The following is a 20,752-nucleotide window of genomic DNA, read 5'->3' on the forward strand; positions in this document are numbered from 1 at the left end:
AAAGAAATTGTATAGTATCCCACTCTGCACTATGCCCCGAAAGCCCCAAAACCAAACAGCAAAACCACTGATCCAGCACAAGCAGTCAGGGAGAGAGGCAAGAGCCAGCTGAACAATGGCAGCAATTCCCATTCAAAGCATTTCTCCTTCCGTTCTTCTTGGATGATAGAAGCAATACTAGTTCACAGCAGCTGTTCCTCAGTCAATCACATCTGGTGTACATATGGTGAAGGTCCTTCTACTCCTTTTACTGTATTGCAATATCCAGAATCCATGGAAAACTTTCAAAAATTACTAGGCTGGAATTTCACATGCTATAAAGTTATAAAGGCATCCATATGAACTGACTTATTGTGCTTCAACTGTTTTGCAAGGTTTTGTTAAAACTACCATCAATAAAGTGACATGCACTTACAGCTAACTGAAAAACAAAACCCAAAAATTCATACCCAGGTTTCTTTCCGAGCTTCAGAACCATTCTCCACAAATATAACATGAGTGGCTGTTAAATACAAGGTTCCTAGGGAAGCTTTTCTTGAAGATAAACGATCAAGTAACCGAACATTTTCCACCTATACAAAGAAATTACAAAGAAAAACATTATTGTAATTAGGCTACGACATAGCCTGTGATAGCAAGATCTCAACATTCACATTTTGTCCATTGCCCATGTTCTTTTCAGTACCATGAGTATCAGGGAAGTATAACTATATGACAAAATACTGTTATATTGTTATCTATTTCCAGATCTACCTTAATATTAATTTTCTACCCTTTTGTGGTACCTCTGTATACAAAAATCTGCTAGCAGAGACTTCCAAAGAAATTTCTCACTTGAGCTCTTTCCTGTTATCTCACCTTATCAAAAGGGCCTGGCCTTCAGCTAACCTCTAGCTTCATGTTGTCCATTCAAGCCATTCCAGAATGATCAGTGATACCCAGGAAGCTAAATTAAAACAACAGTAATAGTGGTGGAGTATCTTTCTTTAGCAGACCTCACTCAGGCTCCCAGGCAAGTCTCTGCTGATGGTTTAAAAACTGTTCCAGTGTTTGTCGCTGCGCTTCTATTAGTGCTGACAGCATTGGTCACACCAGAAATTTTTGCCTTCAGTCACTTTTCAATGGGAATCAAGGACTTCACATCATTGCTCTGGCTCACTGAACAGGAAATGGGCAAATCTGTCTTTGCTGCTCTCCTGACAACAGACAAGTCCATTACACGTTGTTAACTCTCAGATCACCAGCTTGCCGCTTCTGCACCATTAATATTTGTGTATGGCATATGTCATAGCCATTTATCTAATGCTATATGACATTTCTGACTGAGAAACTAGAACAAAAGAAATTAAAAATTATTAAATTATTCATTTAATAATTATTGGATATTAAATGGGATAAAACAAAACCTGCCTAAAATACCTAACAGTTTGCTACCATGGGTTTGATGTGTTTCCTACTACAGCAACTTTAAAACTAAAATTAGTGATTTTTCCTAAAAAACATACCTAATTCAAATAAATGAAACCAAGGAATGCTGGTGGTCAATATCATATAACTTGTAATAAATGACTGAAAAAGATTAATCTGGATTTATAATGTTGGAATTGTATGAGATCACATGCTTTTCATGCAAGCAGTGGCACAGACCTATGCAGCCTGCCCACTGCTACAAAAGATCTTCAACCCACTAGCTAATCTCTATATCCTCTCTTCAATTCTTCACTCAAGACTTACAATTTCTTTCATACACCCAGTCATTTTCAGAACTTGTGACTGATAACTGCTGAAGAGATATGTCCTCATTAAAATCAAAAGGGACTAGTCTTGCATTTGAAGTACAGAAACTGACTTAAATGGTGCTCTGACAAATAGGAGGAAAAAAAAAAGAGAATAAATTTAAAGAAGACCTTATCACTTTTGCATTAAAATAAATGTAATTTTGCACTAATTTCCTGAAAATCAGAATTAGGTGCAACAAATACAAAGAAAAAAAGAAAATCATCAGCAAAATCAATTTTTTAAGTGCCAGAGATTCCAGATCAGATTGTCAGAAACCTTCTAAAATACTCTAAGAGATGGGATGTAGCAATGTATTCTCAAAATTTTGCAGAAATAGTTCTGCTGAAATTACACCAGAAACCAAATGATGCCAACACCTGAGAATTATATGCTTACAATGTGTATTCCAAATGCATTACACTATTTTAAAAACAGGAATTAAAAAAAAAAAAATCCTTAAAAGCAAAATAAGCCATTTTGGTAGCAAAATGCTTAAAATCAAACAACTAGTAAAACCAAGTCTTCTCCCTCAAGACCAGTTATAATCTGTTTTAAACAAAATAAATAGCTAGAAAGCATGGATGAAGTCTTTTCCTAGGACCATCTACTTCAGAGGTCATGTATTGGGATGAGGAGGAATGGAAGAAGCAATGGAAGAAGCATGGCATTAACCCAGTAAGCATTCAGTAGTAAGCAAAAGAAGAGATACAAAAGAGCTGGGATGATACAAAGGAAAGACATAGGCAGTGCCCATCTAAAACCCACAAATAACAATAAATATGATGTTTGTTTGTACAAAAAACATACCTAGAATGTTGTCCAGGCAATAAGGACTCTGTGTTATAGAGCACTGATCTTGCGCAAGGCAGTCATCACTCCCACCCTACAAGCTGAAGTAGTTAGCAAAGCAGACATCCACACAGCAGGGCAGGGCTGAAGGATGGATTTACAGGCTGGTTCATCCCACCCATTCTCCACTCATCAATCAGAGCCCCATGACTGAATAATACTAACAAACGAAGCTCTTGGTTGGTTGTTTTTTAATACAGAGCTACAAATAAAATACAGGTTGGATCTGCATAATTAGGAACAGTTGTAATAACAACTGTGCAGTCAGTCATGTTTCATTAAAGCAAATACAATGGCTGCACAAGGTGAGATCAAAGATTCACCTACCCCTGCAATTTATCTCTCAGAGCCAACAATTGCAGCTGCTGAGGGAAGAGCATAAAAGGCAAGCATGTGCTGGTGCTCCCTTAGGATGTTATCGCAGCTTTTAAACAGCAGCAGCTCCTGGAGCTTCCTAAGCTGAGGTCATAGTTTTTTCTTTGTTTCTTATTTTTTAATCAGTTATTACTGAGAGACCTGTATGCCTTACACTATGATACTTAAATTTCTTCAAGAGCCTTTGATGAAGGACATGCTCAAATGAGTTTTGGAAGACCAACTAACTTCTATCAAATGGATCGCCTTTGTTCATATGTTGTTACTTTTTCAAAGAAATGTTAGAGATTCTGGGTTCCTCTATGAAATCTATGCCAATTCTTCCCCTTTCTATCATACTTACCCATAAATATAATGATTTAGAAGGAGACCTAGGAAGTGTTGCAGCTTATACCAGTTTCTCAGATTAGGTTTCATATTACCACCTCAATTTTTTTTTCCAACAAGGAAGCTTTTAAACATTACACCATCATTCCTGGCTTGAGAGTTTTGTACTTCAGTTAACTTCATGGATACAGTCTGGTCCTGGTATTTTTTTTTACTATTCATTGTTGCCAGTTTCTTCTGAAACCTCTTCTTATAACACTTTTATTGGTGACAAATCTCCTGATGTGTTCTTGACAGAGAAATATGCCAGAATGGGCATGTCCCTAAATACCTTCCCTACTTTATTCATTGATTAGTCCTGTAGAGTTTCTGTCAGGATTTTACTTACTTAAAGACGTCTTGAAAATGGCTTTACTAGCAGTTTTTGCCAAGTTGTTCTTAAAAATCTCACTTTATTTATATATTTACTTTGTTCTCAAAAAGCCTTACTTTGTTCATATATTTAATTTGTTTATGGTGTATTTTCCTCATTTAGGCACAACTTCAACTTGAAGAAAGCCCTTTTGCTTCTAATAAAAGAAGTCCTTTTAATAAGAGGCATCCTCTTCCTCATTCACCCTGCTGTTTAGCTATGCAAAGCTTTTTTTTGTCTTTTAAAGCCTTTTTCTGGAAGTTGGCTTGCAGTGAGCCCCCATATTTAAACAATTTTCATTACTCCTATAAACATTTTAAATTTTGGCTCTCTTTCTTTTTAAACAGTTTTCATATTTTCACGTAGTTTCCTCTTTGAAGTTAAACACTGCCATGGGAGATTCCCCCCCCCTTCTTTTTTTTTTTTGCAGAATACTGCATCTAAATGCATTAATTGTTGTTAAGCAGAGGTTCTAGCTGTATTTTGAACCAGGTCTTTCTGTCATTAAGACCAGGTCCTAGAATTATTTAGAATTTCTTTCTTTTTTATCTAGATAAACAAATAGCCTCTATATAAGCAATTATTTAAATCCCCTACAATTTTACTCAGAATCACCCCTCTCCCAGCCCATTTACTCAATCTCAGCTTGGTAAATGACGTTTCCCACTGTTACTGCATTTATGTCTTCAGGCCCTGTTTGATCTTGTTAGGCTGTCACAGGCAATGCCACTATTTAGGTAGGACAGTCAGTAGTACAGCCCCAACACTGTACTCCAGTCATGTGCTGCTACAGTTCTATTTTTCCTATTTAATCTTGTGATTTCAATCTGCAGGAACTGTTTGCTTTTGTGATGTAGCCAATCTATAAGATTTTACGCTGTTTACTTCAAGACAAAAAAATCTGCTCTTTGACAGCCATGACTTCACCTGTCTTTCCCATGTAATTTGTCGCTATGTGCCTGTCACATTGATTATTCTTCTACTAAGTTTCTAATATGCCTGTTATATCAACAATCTCATTTATAACTAGTAACTTCAGTTTCAACATTTTTTCCAGACTTCTTCTATTCGTACTGAACACACACATATTTGATCCAACTGTCTATGTTTCTTTGCTCTAGTTAAATTGAACTCTTGGCAATTTCTATTTAATTAAGAAAATAGGATTCTTCATATACTGACAATTTTTTGTGCCACAGCACAGTGTCCGCAATAACATACATTTTCTGCATTCTAACAAGGGCTTCTCAGTTTTTCAGTACTTCAGTGTGGGTAAGTACAGCTCAGAATGAGCTCTCCTGCAGGTTCAACAAGGAACCAGTACTGTTTGTGAGATGATGCAGCAAATGGAATTTTTAGGTAGCCCTTACTTCTGCTGACCTCAGAGAGTACTGTAAGGGTCAGTTAAAATTAGTGACAATCTCAAAATTTGGCTCAAGGAAAGTTAGCATGACTTGTTGCTTAATCTTGCCTATATCTGAATGACATATGTCAACTGTGACTGTAGTATGAGAAAAATAAAGCAGGTTTACTAACAACTTGTATAATAAACCACCTGATCATATCTAACATTCAGAAGGGATTTTCCTTTTCCAAAGGGAAAAGGAATTGCTTAAAACTAAACTCTACCTGCATTCAAATCTACAGTTCTGATTTCATTAATTGCAGGGGGGTTGGACTAGATGACCTGTGAAGGTCCGTTCCAACCTAAACTCTTTGGATTCTATGATTTATACTAAGTGCCATAAAGTGCCTTCAGGAGCAGCAAGGGACTCTACGCTTTTAAGAGCTTGTTCTAAAAACTCTCTGCAATAACCTCCTGCATAGATTACAAGGTTTTCATCTGAGCTCCATCTATGTTTCTTATGCCTCATTTCCAGCTACTTAGACTTTCTGAAAAAGCAGTATATTTCACCCATGGTCAGGGGAAGAAAAGAGTACAGTAGAACTAACCTAATCTTAGATTACATTCTGCTGATCAAAGGATTGAGATGAGCCCCCTTCTTCTCCACCTTCCCAGTCAGGAAAAGAAAGCCAAGTCAAACAGTGTCTTTAAATGGTCTAGAGGGAATATGTTCATTTCCACAAGAGAGAAACACTATATTGCAGTAGTATTTTGGAAGAAGCTGCGTTTTTCTATCTAAAAAGTAGCAGCATGCTGAGAAATCAGCATTTATAGTAAAATCAAATCAAAATAACATCAGAAAGAGACACTACGGTAATTCATCTCATACTTTCTCCAAAAAGTGCTCAATTTTTTCACAAAAACTACTGTAGACTATTGGAGAAGCTAAGAAATCATGTATGTACTAACACATCAGGAAGAAGCATACGGGGCAAGGACAAGTGCTTTGCCCAAAACAAACAGCTGATGGGAGAGACCGGGTCAGAAAATACCAGGTAAAGAGTAAAAAAGAGCAAAGCCAGCCTGGAAAGCTGAAAGCTGGAAGAGCTCAAAGAGCAGAAAAGAAAGCATTAACCAAGTCAGTCTGGAGAGTGGCATCTAAGTAAAAACATCAGTAATTTATTTGAAGCTGTTGCCCTGTCGTTTATTTTTGCCTGATGACTGTTGTTGTCTAGGCTTAAAGAAAAGACTGCCAAGAGATTTATTTCAATGATTACAACCCCTTACATGGGGATAGAAAAAGTTGGCCAGAAACTCCATTTTCAATGCAACACAGATGACAGAAAAAAGGAGACAAAAATAGAAGTTAAAGGGAATGCAGATTAAGACCAGATGGAAGGCACTTTTTACTCACAGAATGAACATGAAAAATGACTTACGAACAAGGCTGCCAGGAGGTCATTCAAGAAAAAAAAGTCATATTAGGAAAAAGCATGGGTCAAAGCTTTATGAAGGCACAACTCCCACCAGTTTCAATGGGAATCCCACCTAAGGAAGAAAGACAAAGATACAACCTTGAAAGTGTTCAGAAAAATCGATGTGCCAAAATGTTATTCCTAAAAATACCCATGTACCCTAAATTGGTTTTAGTATAGATTACTTCTTCAATGTCCTCTGACTGCATGGCCTATTTTCAAATGCTTCTTGAATATGCTACCTTAATTCTTACCTCTCTAAGATGTTTCAGTATCTCCAAACATATGGCAATATTATAAAAAAAATGCAGAAGTTACTGCTACTTTTTCATGTTCTTCGTGACTCTGCATGGGAAAGCTCTTTAAGATAATGCAGTATAAGTTCTGACTGTGGACTCAAATTTGACTAGGGAAGTGAGAGAGAAGCAAAGCTGTAGAGCAGATTGGTCATGCTGGGAAAAAAACATGCCTTGGAGCAAAACCTCAGTCCCACTCCTCTCCACATCATTTTGCTTCCTGACACAATGACACTGTGTACAGCGTGAAGATGCTATCTGATGCAAAATGGTCTCTACTGTGGGATTTTCAAATAAAATGAAATTCTGAATTAGGGAAAACCAGCTCAAGGATTTTTACTCTGACTACATAAGTTTTCAGTCTGTGTGTTTGCTTCCTGTGTATTAGCTAACCTGAAAAAGAAGACAGCACTTGAAACTGCCAAGTTCTGCTGTGGTGATCACAGAGATGGCCATTACAATTATCACTGTGCACCTGGAAGGAGAAAACCTATCTGGCAGCTCAAGAACAAAATAGCTTTGCTCCCATGTATCACCAAGTTCTCCCCACTCCTTCAGGAGGAACTGTTACCAATTCCTCTAATTACTTATCACAAAAAAAGGAAGATAGGTCAGAAAATTCTCCCAGCCAGGAGAAAGGTACTAATTGAAGGTAAGCAGGGAATGTCCAGCTAAAGCCACATGCTCAGGAGCTTCTCCATCATTCAGTTGGTTAAAATTCATTGCTCCACAACAAAAGACTACCAAAGCAAGTTCCAGAAGAAAACAGATCAAGTACCGTGGCATCTGACTGCACAAAGGAGTTTCAGTGATTCTTCAAGGGTAAAGAAAGACCACTTTCACAACAGTCTTTGCTGCTCAAAAGATTGACCCAAAGGAATGGGGCCTGGCCCTGGTTACACATGTGGTTACACATGTGAGTGAAAGCAAGAGGAAACTGAATCCTGGGAATTAGTGACAGGCTTCAGCACTGCAGGCACGCAAAAGCTAAGGGAAGAGCTTGTGGAAGCCAAATGCTTGAGCCTAATGAGAAAAAAGGAGCACAGCTGGTATGGTTTGAGGCCAAGTGGAATATGTGAGATTTCTTCACCCTGGTTGACCCCAGCTATTCATGTGTTCAGCATAATTCCTGAGGGTGAAAAAATACAACATGCAGAAGACCAAATGCTATTACATTTTTTCTTTTTCACACAAAGATAGTATAGTATTGTACTTGTTAAACAAAAGATAAAATAAGTGATCTTTTCGCAAAACTTGGAACGAGAGTAAAAGAAAACTGAATTGCCAGCTGATGCTGCCATGTAATGTGGTTTCTATTCTATTTCATAAGAATCATGAAAACTGTAGCTGATCCATGAAACTTTTTTATGTTTCCATCTCTGAAAAGTTCTCCCAAGTGCAGTAAAATAATGAACAATCAGTCTGTTACACAGAGTTGGATGGGTGTATATGTCAAAAGAATCAAGCCAAAAATACCAAAATCATTACATTTAAGCAAAGAAACCTTAAGCTCTGAATTGTAAAAAGTCTTCTCAGGACAAATGTGACAGGATGGGGGAAATAATCAAGAAAAATCTAAACAAGTCGAGTTTATTAAAGGTCTAAAGTGAAATGAGAATACTGGAAAAGAGCTGAAAAAAATTATGAGAAATCACTCATAATGTTAGCAAGACAGTGAACATATTACCTAACAATTTGGCTTAAGAAACCCCTATTTTCTGATAAGACCTATAAAAACTGGGAGCTCAGGCCCTATTATTATCAGATATAGCTGAACAGCCGTTGTATAGTGGATGTAGTGAACAGTAACCTATTACTATTTAGTAATTACTATTACCTGTAAAGTGTATTTAGCATTGCAATATGGTGTCAACATTGTAACACAAAGCTCATCCATAATACGTTTTCTCTTTCAGTCTATATCAGATTTATTTATCTAGAAATGGAGAAGAGAGCAACTGAATAATTTCCTAATTTTTTGTGTGTTCTATTAAAAATCATACCTAACAGCTTTAATTTAGGGAAAAAAGTGCTTCCTCAAGTTAGTAAGTCTTACTTCATTTGCCAGAAGTGTTTAGATTTAGTACTGAAAACATACAGAGAATTATTGTATTGCTCATAGTAGTAAACTGGAGTAGGAAGAAAGAATTCTGTATGCAGCCAAAGGACACTGAAAAGAACTGTAACTTTAAATTTCTCCATTTGACACAGGCTTTTCTGTTGCACGTTCAAAATTATGCCCTGTTCAGCAGCCTGTTTTAGAGCAGCAGTAACCATGCCATTTCAGCTGTGCAGGCCACAAAAGATTTGCTTTAAAGGATTTGTAGGACTCCCTTTTCTCATGGTAGGGATCTGCCTTTCTCAGCAGAGTACACCTGTACACCAGGAAACGTCAGTTTTGTGTTGCAAATAGATCATTCCTTTAGCTTACAGGCACTGATACATCATATAACACCACTCAAGTCCATTAATAGCAGGCTGAGAGACTGCAGCCTTGACCACTCCAAAGCCAAACTTCCCAAATCCTCCACACCAACCTTAGTCTCCTATTATGCATGAACAGAACTCAAAGAGTACTCTGCAGACATGCTGTCTTAATGATTTTCAGTACCATTTTGAAATGCAACAAGTTTTAGAGTTACTAGTTCAGACAACAGATGACAAGACAGCAAATTAAAGTATGTGGCTATCCATGGATTTCAGAACTTGTTTTATGACTTCATCTTTACTGAGTGTAATATTATTAAAAATAAGAAAGTTTGGCATAGAAAATCCAAAGGAGGTCGGCCAATTCCAGATTAGGAAAATATTTATATTATTATGAATTTAACAAAGCAATCTAAATCTAAAAGGAATAGACACAAAACTAGAAATCTAAAACCAAGCTACCTTTCCAATTAATCCAATGAGTACACAGATCTCACAAGGGAGAAAGTGCCTTCCCACTCACACAATACGGGAAAAGTAAGGCATTTAGAGAAAGTCTTGATTAAAAAAAAAACCAAACCAAACCAAAACACTACAACCAAACCAGAAATAAAGTGCATATTGGAAATAAGTATATGTATGAAAATCAAGTTTCAAAAGCAAAAAAGCTTTCAGAATAGAAGGGCCCTAATGCTAAGGGGAATATAAAATAAAAAAAAAAAAAAGAGTGAAAATAAGACCAAAACCATAAAAGACAAAATGTTAGATACTGAGTTTTTTCAAGACAGAGGAATTCTTTCAGTGCCTTAAATGGCCTTTGGATTAGGACCACTGGCTCCATCAGCGTTCATGCTTCAGGACATAAATTTGGAAGCATCTTACCGGATAGATCATGCTTTCCCTCATTTCCCTTTACATCACCTATTAGTATCCTGAATCAGATGGTTTGGTTACAAAATTAGAAGCAGCACCAGCCTGATCTAGTCAAACGAGTTCTGTGGTCACTTGGCAAGTCATTCACCTCACAAAGGTCAGTATGCTCCTGGGCGTACTGTAGATTAGACAGAACCAGTAAACATTGAATTAGCTATTATTTAAATGGTGAACTATCCTACGGACACAGGCACAGAGTTTTGAGACAATGAATATTTTACATATTTTAGCAGCTTTACCTGTTTCAAATGACACTTCCAATAGGATGACCAAAGACTAAGAAGAGAGATGGATGAAAAGAACCAAAAGCAATTTTCTCTCTCTTTTTATTTTTTAAAATATATTAATATATCAATATGAGAATGCGACTCACATTACAGAAGTAAGAAAACTAAGATTAGTGAACAGGTGCAGTTGGTTATTACAGCACAAAATGAAGAAGGTATTAATACCATCTAAGTTTCAGTAGCTTATTTAGGTAACTGAATTAGAAGCTTATGCACATGAAGAATAAATGGTGAATGGAGACTGTGAATCTAGTCTAATAGGATTCTGGAAATTTCTTTGACTACATCTGTGGAGCCTCTGTTCTTAAATTATATACCTAATGCTAAATAGTAAAAATCTCACCCTGTAAGCAGTGATGCCCAAAAAGGAAAAATAAACAGGAGAAAAAAACAATGCAAACTTCACCCAAATAAACCGAAATGTGACATTTCAGCTGCAACTGCACTCCAAAGTTTTAGTTCTAATCTTCTGTAACAGACAAGTTACTTGAAAAAACACAGTGGCATACTGTCTCTTAGAAAATATTTCATTATGTTGCCCATAGAAAAACTGCAACCTACTTTAACAAAATGGGATTTTTATGCATCCTGTAGCAGTTTTACCTGTGCCACGAACTCCAAGCTCAAAGACAAAGGAGAAAAGTGTGATCACTTTGTGATATTTTGAGATCCCAGCACCAGGATGTACAGTTTTGTCTACTGCCTCAGCAGAATAATGCTGTTGGGCCAAACACATCTGTAATACAAATAAATCTTGTGTTGAAGTTAGGGAAAGTGAATAGCACTGAAGACTTCATGACTGCGGTGTGCTCCTGTGTGGAACCTGCCAAGGTTGGTTTGGCTCCTTGCCGTTAGCAATGTGCATTTTGTGCTTGTGTGGCAAATAGAAATAGCTAAAGCCTTGATCACTCTGGCTTAGTTTTTTCTTACCTCTCCAGAATCATAGAATCACAGAACAGTTAGGGTTGGAAAGGACCTTAAAGATCATCTAGTTCCAACCACCCTGCCATGGGCACAGACACCTTCCACTAGACTCCCATTTGACAATTCCCATTGAATTGTACTTTGACAGCCCTCCCAGAGAACTGATACCCTGAAAACCCTGAGCACCCTGAAGCTCAGAAGTGAGACTTCCGATTTCAAGCTCTAGAAAAGGGAGTTTTGTGGGGAGAAAAAAGAAGAACTGACCTAGGACTGTCCCCGAGTCTCCAATTTCACTGCTGACTTGGAGGAAGGACAGTTCTCAGATCCTTGGTAATCTCCTGGGTAGACAGCCAGGGAAAACAGGCAAATTTTCATCAGAACCCTGCTGATGCTTTCACAGAACTTCAGCAACAACAATAGCCTTCTGTGGCTCATTTTAGTCTGGTAAATAAGAACATTTCCATTTAAAACTCCTTAATTGAAAAGTTCCTGGTAAAGAAAAATAAAATTACAAGAGGTGAAAAATGGAAAGAAGATGGAGTCCAACAAAAACACTCCAAAAGAAGGAAAATAGCAGCACTACAACCTGATAAGCTTGGGAGAAAGAAATAAAACATCCACATCAGTGAACAAGAAAAAGGAAATTCTTCTCAGTGAAAAAGCAGCAGCCAAAATCTTCCAGTATAATAAGCAAAGTCTGTTATTCACATGTATACCAATGAGAATGAGCCAAACAAAACCCATGATGTGGGGGAGGAGGAAATCCAACACCCAATGAGCCATTCTGACTGTGTGATTCTCTGAAATTACACTGCAGTATTTCTTTTTAGCAGGAGTTAGCTTAATTTCACTAATAGTGAAATGACCTTGAAACCCACCCAAATCAAAGACAGCTCTGGAGCTCCTAGTCCCCAAAAGGCATACTATGTGACTTCAGGGATAAAGATGATAAGAAAACTCAGGTTGAGATGTCCAATTCCAAGCTGGATTGTAGGACAGTCAGGTTACCTAGGAAAATATGAGCTATGAGTGAGGTAAGGTGCAGATATTGTTCGGATCAAGTTTGTGATCCCTACTATAATCAGGCTGTGGTTCTGGTGTCCAGTCAAATGCAGCTAAAGTTTAAAAGTCCACAATTCTCTGAGATGGGTTAGGAAAAAAAATAACTTTGCGTTGTAATTTAATTTAAAAGGTATCATGAATGCACAATAATCATGATTTGCATGACCTTTTGACCATTTTCTGACCAAATATTTTGAGAATAATAGCTGTTACCAGATTCTGTTTAAATCTCAACTCACCCTAATATGCAGATCTTTTGATGACTCCAGTTCAAAATAAATATTTTTGGAGCAAATTCCAAACTGAGATTTTAAATCCAATCCCACATCACCTAGATATTTTCTGCAGCTCCTATTCTAATTTTATCTGACTCCAGGATGAATGCCAAACCACAGTATGATTTTTGGCATAGTATATTACAAAGCTCATTTGTATTAAATTTATCATTTGTGCTCAAAGTTCCACAGCACAAAGATGGAATAAATGAAACCCAAAGAAAACTAAACAGCATTCTAAACAGGGAAGCTCCCTTACCAAGAGAAAAAGAATTCATAATGCACAAAATCAGAGTCAAAAGTGTCCAGAATCAGTGTTGATTTCAATGCATCACTTTGAGTATAAGCAGTCAAGTAGAATGATGTGTCTGAAATCATTAAACATCACTGACCCCAGAACATGTTAAACATTTCCTAACCATGATGTAAAGTGAGAAAATAGTTACAGAATCAGAAAGCACCAGCTGAACTGTAAGGTACACTGCTCTAAGCTGTATACTTAGAGGACAGAATGACAACCACCTTTACACAAGATTTGAAAAGCAGAAAATCGACTTGCACTTCAAAGAGGTTGCAGTGATGTGTCCACAGTAAGCTGAATACCCAAAACACCAATAAAAGGCAAGGGCCATGCCAACCTCACATCCTTTACCTTTCCTAAGTAGCAAACTAAGTAAAAGTTAACCAAGTGCTAGGACTACTACAGTGCAATGCCTGCAGCACTGTATTCCCTGGCTTGTAGGGTAAACAAGGAGCCCACATCCTCAACTAACTCCTAATATTGCCTTAGGACTGCTGACACCTTCCTACATCACAAGTAAAATCAAACTTCTCCAAAAGGAATTGTAGCCTGAATATGGAGAACTTAACTACAATGTCACTTCTTACCTCAACAGAAGGCACAAAGAGAGCAATGGTAGAAATACCCAGCTTAGCATAAAAAAAGGTGGAGATCCATAGCCCAGAGCATGTAGCTGCAAAGTAAAGATTAGGTGTGCTGGGTTTAATTTTGCCATTGACCTAGGTGGACAATTATTTTGCCATTTACATGTGTCATTTATAAAGTGGATGTAAATTACATGGCTCTTTTGATGGAGACTTTGGGAAAACTCACATTATTCTAAAACTTTTTGAATGAAAAGCAAGAACTATGGAACAGAAAATAGATTGAAACTAAAAGGAAACAGAACTCATTTACACACACTGGAAATTTGTTTTGGAAAGTAGTACATCTGGTAGAAAAATCTGACATTATCATGAGAAATGGCAGTGTATCTTAAACTCTGCCTGTGAAAGGGATCACTGAAAGGAAATACCTTACCATGTCGTCACAAAAATGAAAGCACTTGAGCAACTCAAGTTATCCCAAGTATGCTGTTAACATGAGACATTGAGCCAAATGAATTTCTGGACTAGCTCCACTGAAGACAGCCTTACACCAGGGATAAATCTGATGTATTGTCTATTATAAGTAGGCCATTCGGTAGGCCTCCTGCCAATATATAAAGCCAAATGATATGGAACAGTGGTAAATAAAATAAAATCAGGTAACCGATTAGGAACGGTTCACAAAGTCCCTGTGGGGGGTATACGTATCTTCAGAGCTGTTTATCTGCCAGCCTGTCCACGGCCGTACATATCTCTACGCGTGTTAACAAGATGTGCCGCTAGTCTGTGCAGGAGTGTCATGTATTAATATTTTATGACTGTTAGGAGCAGTTTGTCACATTTCAGGTTTTGAGAGTTGTCCAAAACTATCTTGCTGCTCAATCCATAACATAGCAGTCAGTGAGTTTACTAATTCGTAATTTTTTAAATATTATTGGAGTTATATATAATTCCATTTAGCAATGAGTGACTTTTAGCAACTCTTAACTGCATTCAAATTACAGCCTTCATACGTAGGACAGCATTTACTTTGTGAATCTATCATTACTGAATATGTACCTATGTACAAGCACACATCATGCATGCAATCTGTGTTCTACCCATAGTATAATGATATGACAATAGCATTCAGTACAATAAATAGTGTGTTAAGAATTTGGCTATCTGGAGAGTCCAGGGAAGGTCCGGAAGGTCCAGAAGGTCTAGGGAATACCATTTCAAAAATAACAGAGAGAAGCAGTTTCGTCTAACAGACAGCTGTCAAGAGACCTGGCTTCTCTTTCTGCTACTTTTACTTGCTAAGGAGAAACAGCAGCTGAATTCTTCAGAACTAGACTTAAAGGCATCATGTCTTTTGGTGAAAGACTAGACAATGTATCGTTAGCAAAAATACTTAGTTACGGCAACAGCATGTGAAAGAACAGAATTGTTCTTTCAGGTGGATGCACACAGTCTGCTGGGAAAGAACTAGAATGGCTTTTGCAGCAGGAAATCCTGCTGAAATCCTGTGATGCTGCTACAAAGCACATGGGTAAAGGGGACCCGGAGAACATAACATATTTGGAGTTAAAAAAAACTTCTGATAATCAAAGGTTATTAGAGAAACTGAATTGCCATGGTACTGGAGGAAAGGTCCATTTACAAATGAAGCTGACAGGAAGCAAAGACTAGGGATAATGGTCTCTTTTCAGGTTGGAGAAGAATCAACAGTTAAGTCCTACAAAGTCTGGTGCTGGGACTGGTTTTATTCAACTTTTTCAATGACCTGAAGTAAAGAATATACAGCGAAATCTTCAATTCTGTAGATGATCATAAGCTGTCTTAAAAAGTGAAATCTGTGGCACAAAAACACCAGAAGAGCCTTGACTTGTGTGGGCAAAAGAGTCACAGAAAAGATTCAACATAGAGAGACACAAAACAGTGTGCCTATAGGAAAAACAACCTAAACCATATCTACACAACCATGGACAGAGAATGAATAGTTACCACACAGGAAAGAGGTCTTAGGGTCACTGTTGACATTTCTCCAAAATTGTCAGAATCTGATGGGTTGTGATCAAGATTTACAGTGAAGGCAAACATGGAACTGTTATTGATCAAACCCTTGAAGCTAGAAGCAGAGAGTATTGAATAAAACTATGAAGAACTTTTTAATAGCTAGAAGAAAGTATTCTTTTGTAGCCACAATCTTCTGTAACTTGTTTCCATGCAGACTGCAGAGGTATAGGGCTGTCAGCAGCTTTGGCAAACTCACACGGAGAGGTCCATAAACGGACACTAATAGAACTAGGAAAGGTTGGACGCTAATACAACTGAGGGTACAGAATGTGGCCAGGTTTATATTGCTCTCCTTCTGTCACTGTCAGACACAGAGTAGTGATCTAAATGAACTACTTGTCCAGCTGGTATGGAATTTCTTTCTGCCTTTTTAATGACAGTTATTTTATCAGATTTATTTTAATATTTATGATCCATCACTCACTATATTTATATTTCAATTAAAATAAAAAACAATTGCCAAGTCCTAATGGATGTCATGTAATATAGACTTTTTTACTCCTTTTTGAAGGAAAAGCTTTTACTTGGGGCAGGAATTTAATCTTCAGATATTATTAAGTTTATTAATTTTTTAAGTATGTATTTATCTTGATTTCCCATTTTGCTGGGTTTTCAAATCAAGGAAAGTATCATTATCTGAGATTAATACCTTTACAGAGTAGGGCAGTTGCTTGTCAAATGTCTCTCAGGACAAAATTGGATGGAGTGAGGAAATGTGACACCAGAAATGACTACCGGATACAGTGATAATACCCCTATATTCACATAGCTTTCCCTCACTTATTTTTACATTACTGGCACTGGAAACCATTCATCATTACATTCTGAATTCTAAAAAATAATAAAAAAACATCAGTAAAAGCAACCCCCCCCAAAAAAGACATCACTGTTCTGGTGGCTGATTTAAGCTGAGATTTTTTGAGCAAACAAAGCAAAGATACCAGTTCTGCCAGGTAACTGTATGTATGCTGACTTGTCAGTGTACTTAAGAGTAACTGGAGAGATGAGGTATTTCAATACTGACTCATGTTGAGTGTCCTGGATTTTCTACATTTATGTAGGAAATATTAAAGGATTTTTGTATCACTTGAACCTTTAAAGAATGCCTTCTAAACTGCATTATTGCATTAGAAGGATAACTTTTGGCATAGCTGTAATGTAAGGGAATGCTAGGAACCAGTACTGCAGAATCACCTTGCACTGAGTAAGATTTCTGGTGTCTTGAGTCATCAGTATACTGCCTACTCAGAGCTGTTGGATACAGAAATGGGATTTGCATATGCATAGTAACATTTTAAGGACTTGCTTGTAGAAAAGCTAACAGAGAAGCTTCCATTGCCTGGGCTTGCCTGGGCTTTCCATTCACTACAAATATGACCATTTATTTTTAGGATTTTTTCTACCTTTATTCATTTATTTTCCCTATTTTCCTCATTCATGCTTTCAGCATTCTTCAGCTAATGGTCAGAAGCATTTGTGAGACAACTTTCACTGATAATTTCCTACTTGCAGTAGGATACATTCTTGATATTCTGAGATTCTTCCTTCCCACACAGGGAGATAATTGATCATTAAATGAGATGTGAGGAAAGGCAGTTGTTGTAACTGCCTACCTTTTTAATATATTTGCACCTCAACACCTAAAGACCCCAAAATGTAGATAAAGTAAGAAAAGGCCCTCATCTCAAAATCAAGTCATCATACTAAATATTGATAAAAGACAAATAGCCACAAATCAAACACAAATAATCAGGGGTTTGGGTTAATAAATACATAAATATATGTGAAAAAAATCCCACTCCCACTTCAAATTAACTTATTCGTTCATTTGGGATTATTATTTTTAACCTGCAATATTCATGTGTCAAAATAGTATCTTCTTTTTGGGGGCACGATGGCAATTCTGTTAACAAATACAGGCCTCATGCTGCCCAAATGCTGGTATACAAACACAAAGTCATCACCAGGTCTGAAATACTGGGATAAATGAAAGGCATCTAAGAAGCAGACAACAGACCTGATTTTGGATACCTACAACTCATGGACACCATCAGTGTTACAGGAAGGACAGAATAAAAACTAGGAAAAATACCCGACAAATCTTCAGCCCACATAGCAAAACAACGAGTATTTGTGCGGATTTCACAGCAAACCTGCTGAAAAAAAAGCTCCGCATCAGCTACAAAGCCTGCAGAGGATGGCTGTGCACAGCCTCAAGCCACAGGCTCCGGCCAAAGGCTCCTTCCAGCAGAAGCAGCAGCCGGCCGGAGGGATGGTAGGGTGCTGTTGGAGTGCTGCCGGGGCCTAGGCTTCCTCTCCCGGCCCCGCCGCCCGCCCGCCGGTACCCACCTTGGGCATCCGGATGTGCTCCATGGCGGCAGCCCCCAGCCGAGCTCCTCATGCACCTCCCGCAGCCGGCGGCCGCACGCACCCGGCTTCTCTCCTGTTTTCTCCTGCCAGCCCTGCTTTTAAAAATATATATAATTATTTTTAATAATATTTTTATTTTTTATTTTTCCTCGCGTTTTTCGGCGGAGGTAGGAAGGAAACAGGGAGGATTTATTCAAAGCCGATAGCGTGCTCCGATGCTGGCAGGTCAGCGGCTGGCTCCACCTCCCCGGCAGCTGCCATGGTGCCCCGCCGGCGGGGATGCTCCTCGCCCGCTCCAGTCCAGCCCCGGCCCCGGCCCGGGCGCACCCGCGGGGACCTGCGAGGCACCCCCGAAGGGCACAGCCTGAAGGTGGCTCTATAGCCGTTTGCTGTCTCGCCTAAAATTGCACCTCTCCGTCCTTCCCTTCAGGAAAGAAGACCAGAAACACAAAAGGGAGCTCTGTCTGACATCGCCTCCCCCTATTATTTTTCTGTTCCCCGGTCCAGCATGTACAGTGTCTCAAAGACAAAAGCTGCACTTACTGAAACTGAAGCACTGAATTTTGTTTATCTCCAGCTCTGCTTGTCTGTTCTGTAATTCACGATTTTGCTGCATCCTCAGATTTGCACAAGGGGAGGTTTTTCATGACATGCAGTTTTCAATCGTATGCCTGAAATTCTTATCCCATCTTTTGCCTTGCCTGGTCCAAGAGAGGTGTTACCTCTTGGAGCATAAAGAAATGCTACAGAGCTGTTTTCCCCAGCTTACCTGTGCAAAGATGGAGAACAGTTATCTCTAATAGTCTTTTGATCACTATCATATTCTGAGCACAAAGATAAACTTTTCAGTGTATATGCCAAAGTGCAAATTGCTAGAGGTGCTAATGCTAATATATTATTTCAGATAAACCATAAACTTTGAAGCTTGTCAAATGCCCAGGTATTCTGTATTGATCAGTGTATTCCAGCAATTTTTCACAAATGGGGACTAGCCTCACAAAGGGATGGAAACAGATGTGGAAACCTGTCCAACCACACAAAGGCCATGGCAGAAGTGCTCTGCTCCAGAGCAGCAGAATCTCCCTACATATCCTCTCTTGCCTGCAGACAACAAAGCAAGATGAATTTGTTTTGTGAAAGATAAAATATGGGCGGAAAATAACATGTGTTTACAAAAAAATGTGAATGCATTTTACCCCAAGGGAACAATGGGTATAGTCACACTGTCTCCAGCCCTGCCAATGTTTCTCCAATCCTGCCACTTTCTTACTAAGGAATGACTAGATCGTTCAGTGTCAGTGAGATGTTTGGTCAGATGAGACAGCAGCTGCACTGTCAGGACTGGACTATAAGTCATCCCCAGATGTGACCATTATCCTTCCTTCCTTCCTCCCCTATTTTGGTCAATTTCTGACCTCCTTTTTCTCATAATACTATTGCTGTTACTGAGTAGGAGTGGCTGGAATAACCATAATCTGAGACACCATCAACTGGATGAAAACTCTTCTCGGAGTTTTTAATCATTCCATTTTATTCTGTTCACTCAGATCTGAAATGAGGGTTGGAAATACCATTTTCTGATTGAAAATTGGATAGGATACATAGAAGTGCATGAATTGCAACAAGTGTGGACTTCACAAGACTTTTGATCATTGACATATTTTGCTCTCTATTTTAGGCCAGAGTCACCAGATTCAATTAAGAATTAACCAGCCATGAAATATATTTCCTTTGCAGTTATGGCTGACATGATTCATTGCATACGTTATCATCTTTTGGCATTTGCTACAGCCAGTGCATAAGTAAAGTTGGAAGAATGCACTGTTATCCTTTCAGTCCCCAGAGATATTTACTTTTTCTCTGTGTCCTGGGTTCAGCAGTAGCAGTGCTGTGTTTTGACTTCCAGCCTGAGAACAGTGTTGGTGAAATCGATGTTTTCAGTTGTTGCTAAGTGATGTTTACCTTGACCAAGGACTTTGTGAGGCTCATGGTCTGCCAGGGAGGAGGGGAAGCTGGGAGGAAGCAGAGATGGGGCGCCTGACTCGGGCTAGCCAGGGAGGTATTCCATACCACAGCACGTCATGGCCGGGGTGGGGGGTGACTGGGAGTTACCCGGAAGGACAGGGGCTTCCGGGTGGAACTCGTCTTCTTGGCCGGTGGTATCGTATTCTCTTCCCTTGTTATTTTCCCTTATCATTGTTGTAGTTGATAGTAGCGGTGGTGATTTGTGTACATTGGTTGCTGGACTGTTCTTGTCTCAACCCGTGGGAGTTGCACTCTTTCGATCCTCCTCCCCGTTCCTCCGGGAGTGGGGGAGAACCCCGGGGGGGGGGGGACACGGACCTCGATTGTTGTCAGCTCGGCACCACTCACTGGGAGTGAGTGAACAAGTTACCTGACTGGGTTTAAACCATGACACTCTGGTACATCTTGTGATTCATTACAGCCAAGTTCAAATCCTACTGCTGATGGCAAGAAGACTTTCAGAGTTAAGTTAGAATGCACTTTATCTCTGCTTCACATTCATCAGTAACTGCAAAATTAAGACATTGCTCAGAGGAACCTGTTTATGTAGCAGTCAGTTGCTCAACATCCCACCAGAGGTTTTGGCTTTTCTTGGACTGGCAAAATAACTAATGGGCAAGAACAGAAATAAACAGAACATGGGTT

General features: G+C 38.7%; 1 protein-coding gene across 3 annotated transcripts in view; it reads right to left on the reverse strand.

Moving 5' to 3' along the window:
* MTMR7 (myotubularin related protein 7) overlaps positions 1 to 18,133 on the reverse strand; it is a 43,395-nt gene extending 25,262 nt beyond the window's left edge. For 2 of the 3 annotated variants that reach the window (XM_057420378.1, XM_057420376.1), the window contains exons 1-2: positions 18,062 to 18,133; positions 450 to 572 (exon numbers count right to left, since the gene is read on the reverse strand). In XM_057420378.1, coding sequence (XP_057276361.1) covers positions 450 to 572; positions 18,062 to 18,085 — 147 coding nt within the window. In that variant the 5' untranslated portion in view covers positions 18,086 to 18,133. Of the gene's footprint in view, positions 1 to 449; positions 573 to 10,167; positions 10,207 to 18,061 lie in introns of those variants that run through there. The other variant, XM_057420377.1, reaches the window with a different exon arrangement.
* Positions 18,134 to 20,752: the final 2,619 nt, after the last annotated feature.

Source organism: Pezoporus wallicus, unplaced genomic scaffold (assembly GCF_028554395.1).
Source record: "Pezoporus wallicus isolate ANWC-B61680 ecotype Strahan unplaced genomic scaffold, APGP_CSIRO_Pwel_v1 contig_5552, whole genome shotgun sequence".
In the NCBI taxonomy this organism is placed as follows: domain Eukaryota; kingdom Metazoa; phylum Chordata; class Aves; order Psittaciformes; family Psittacidae; genus Pezoporus; species Pezoporus wallicus.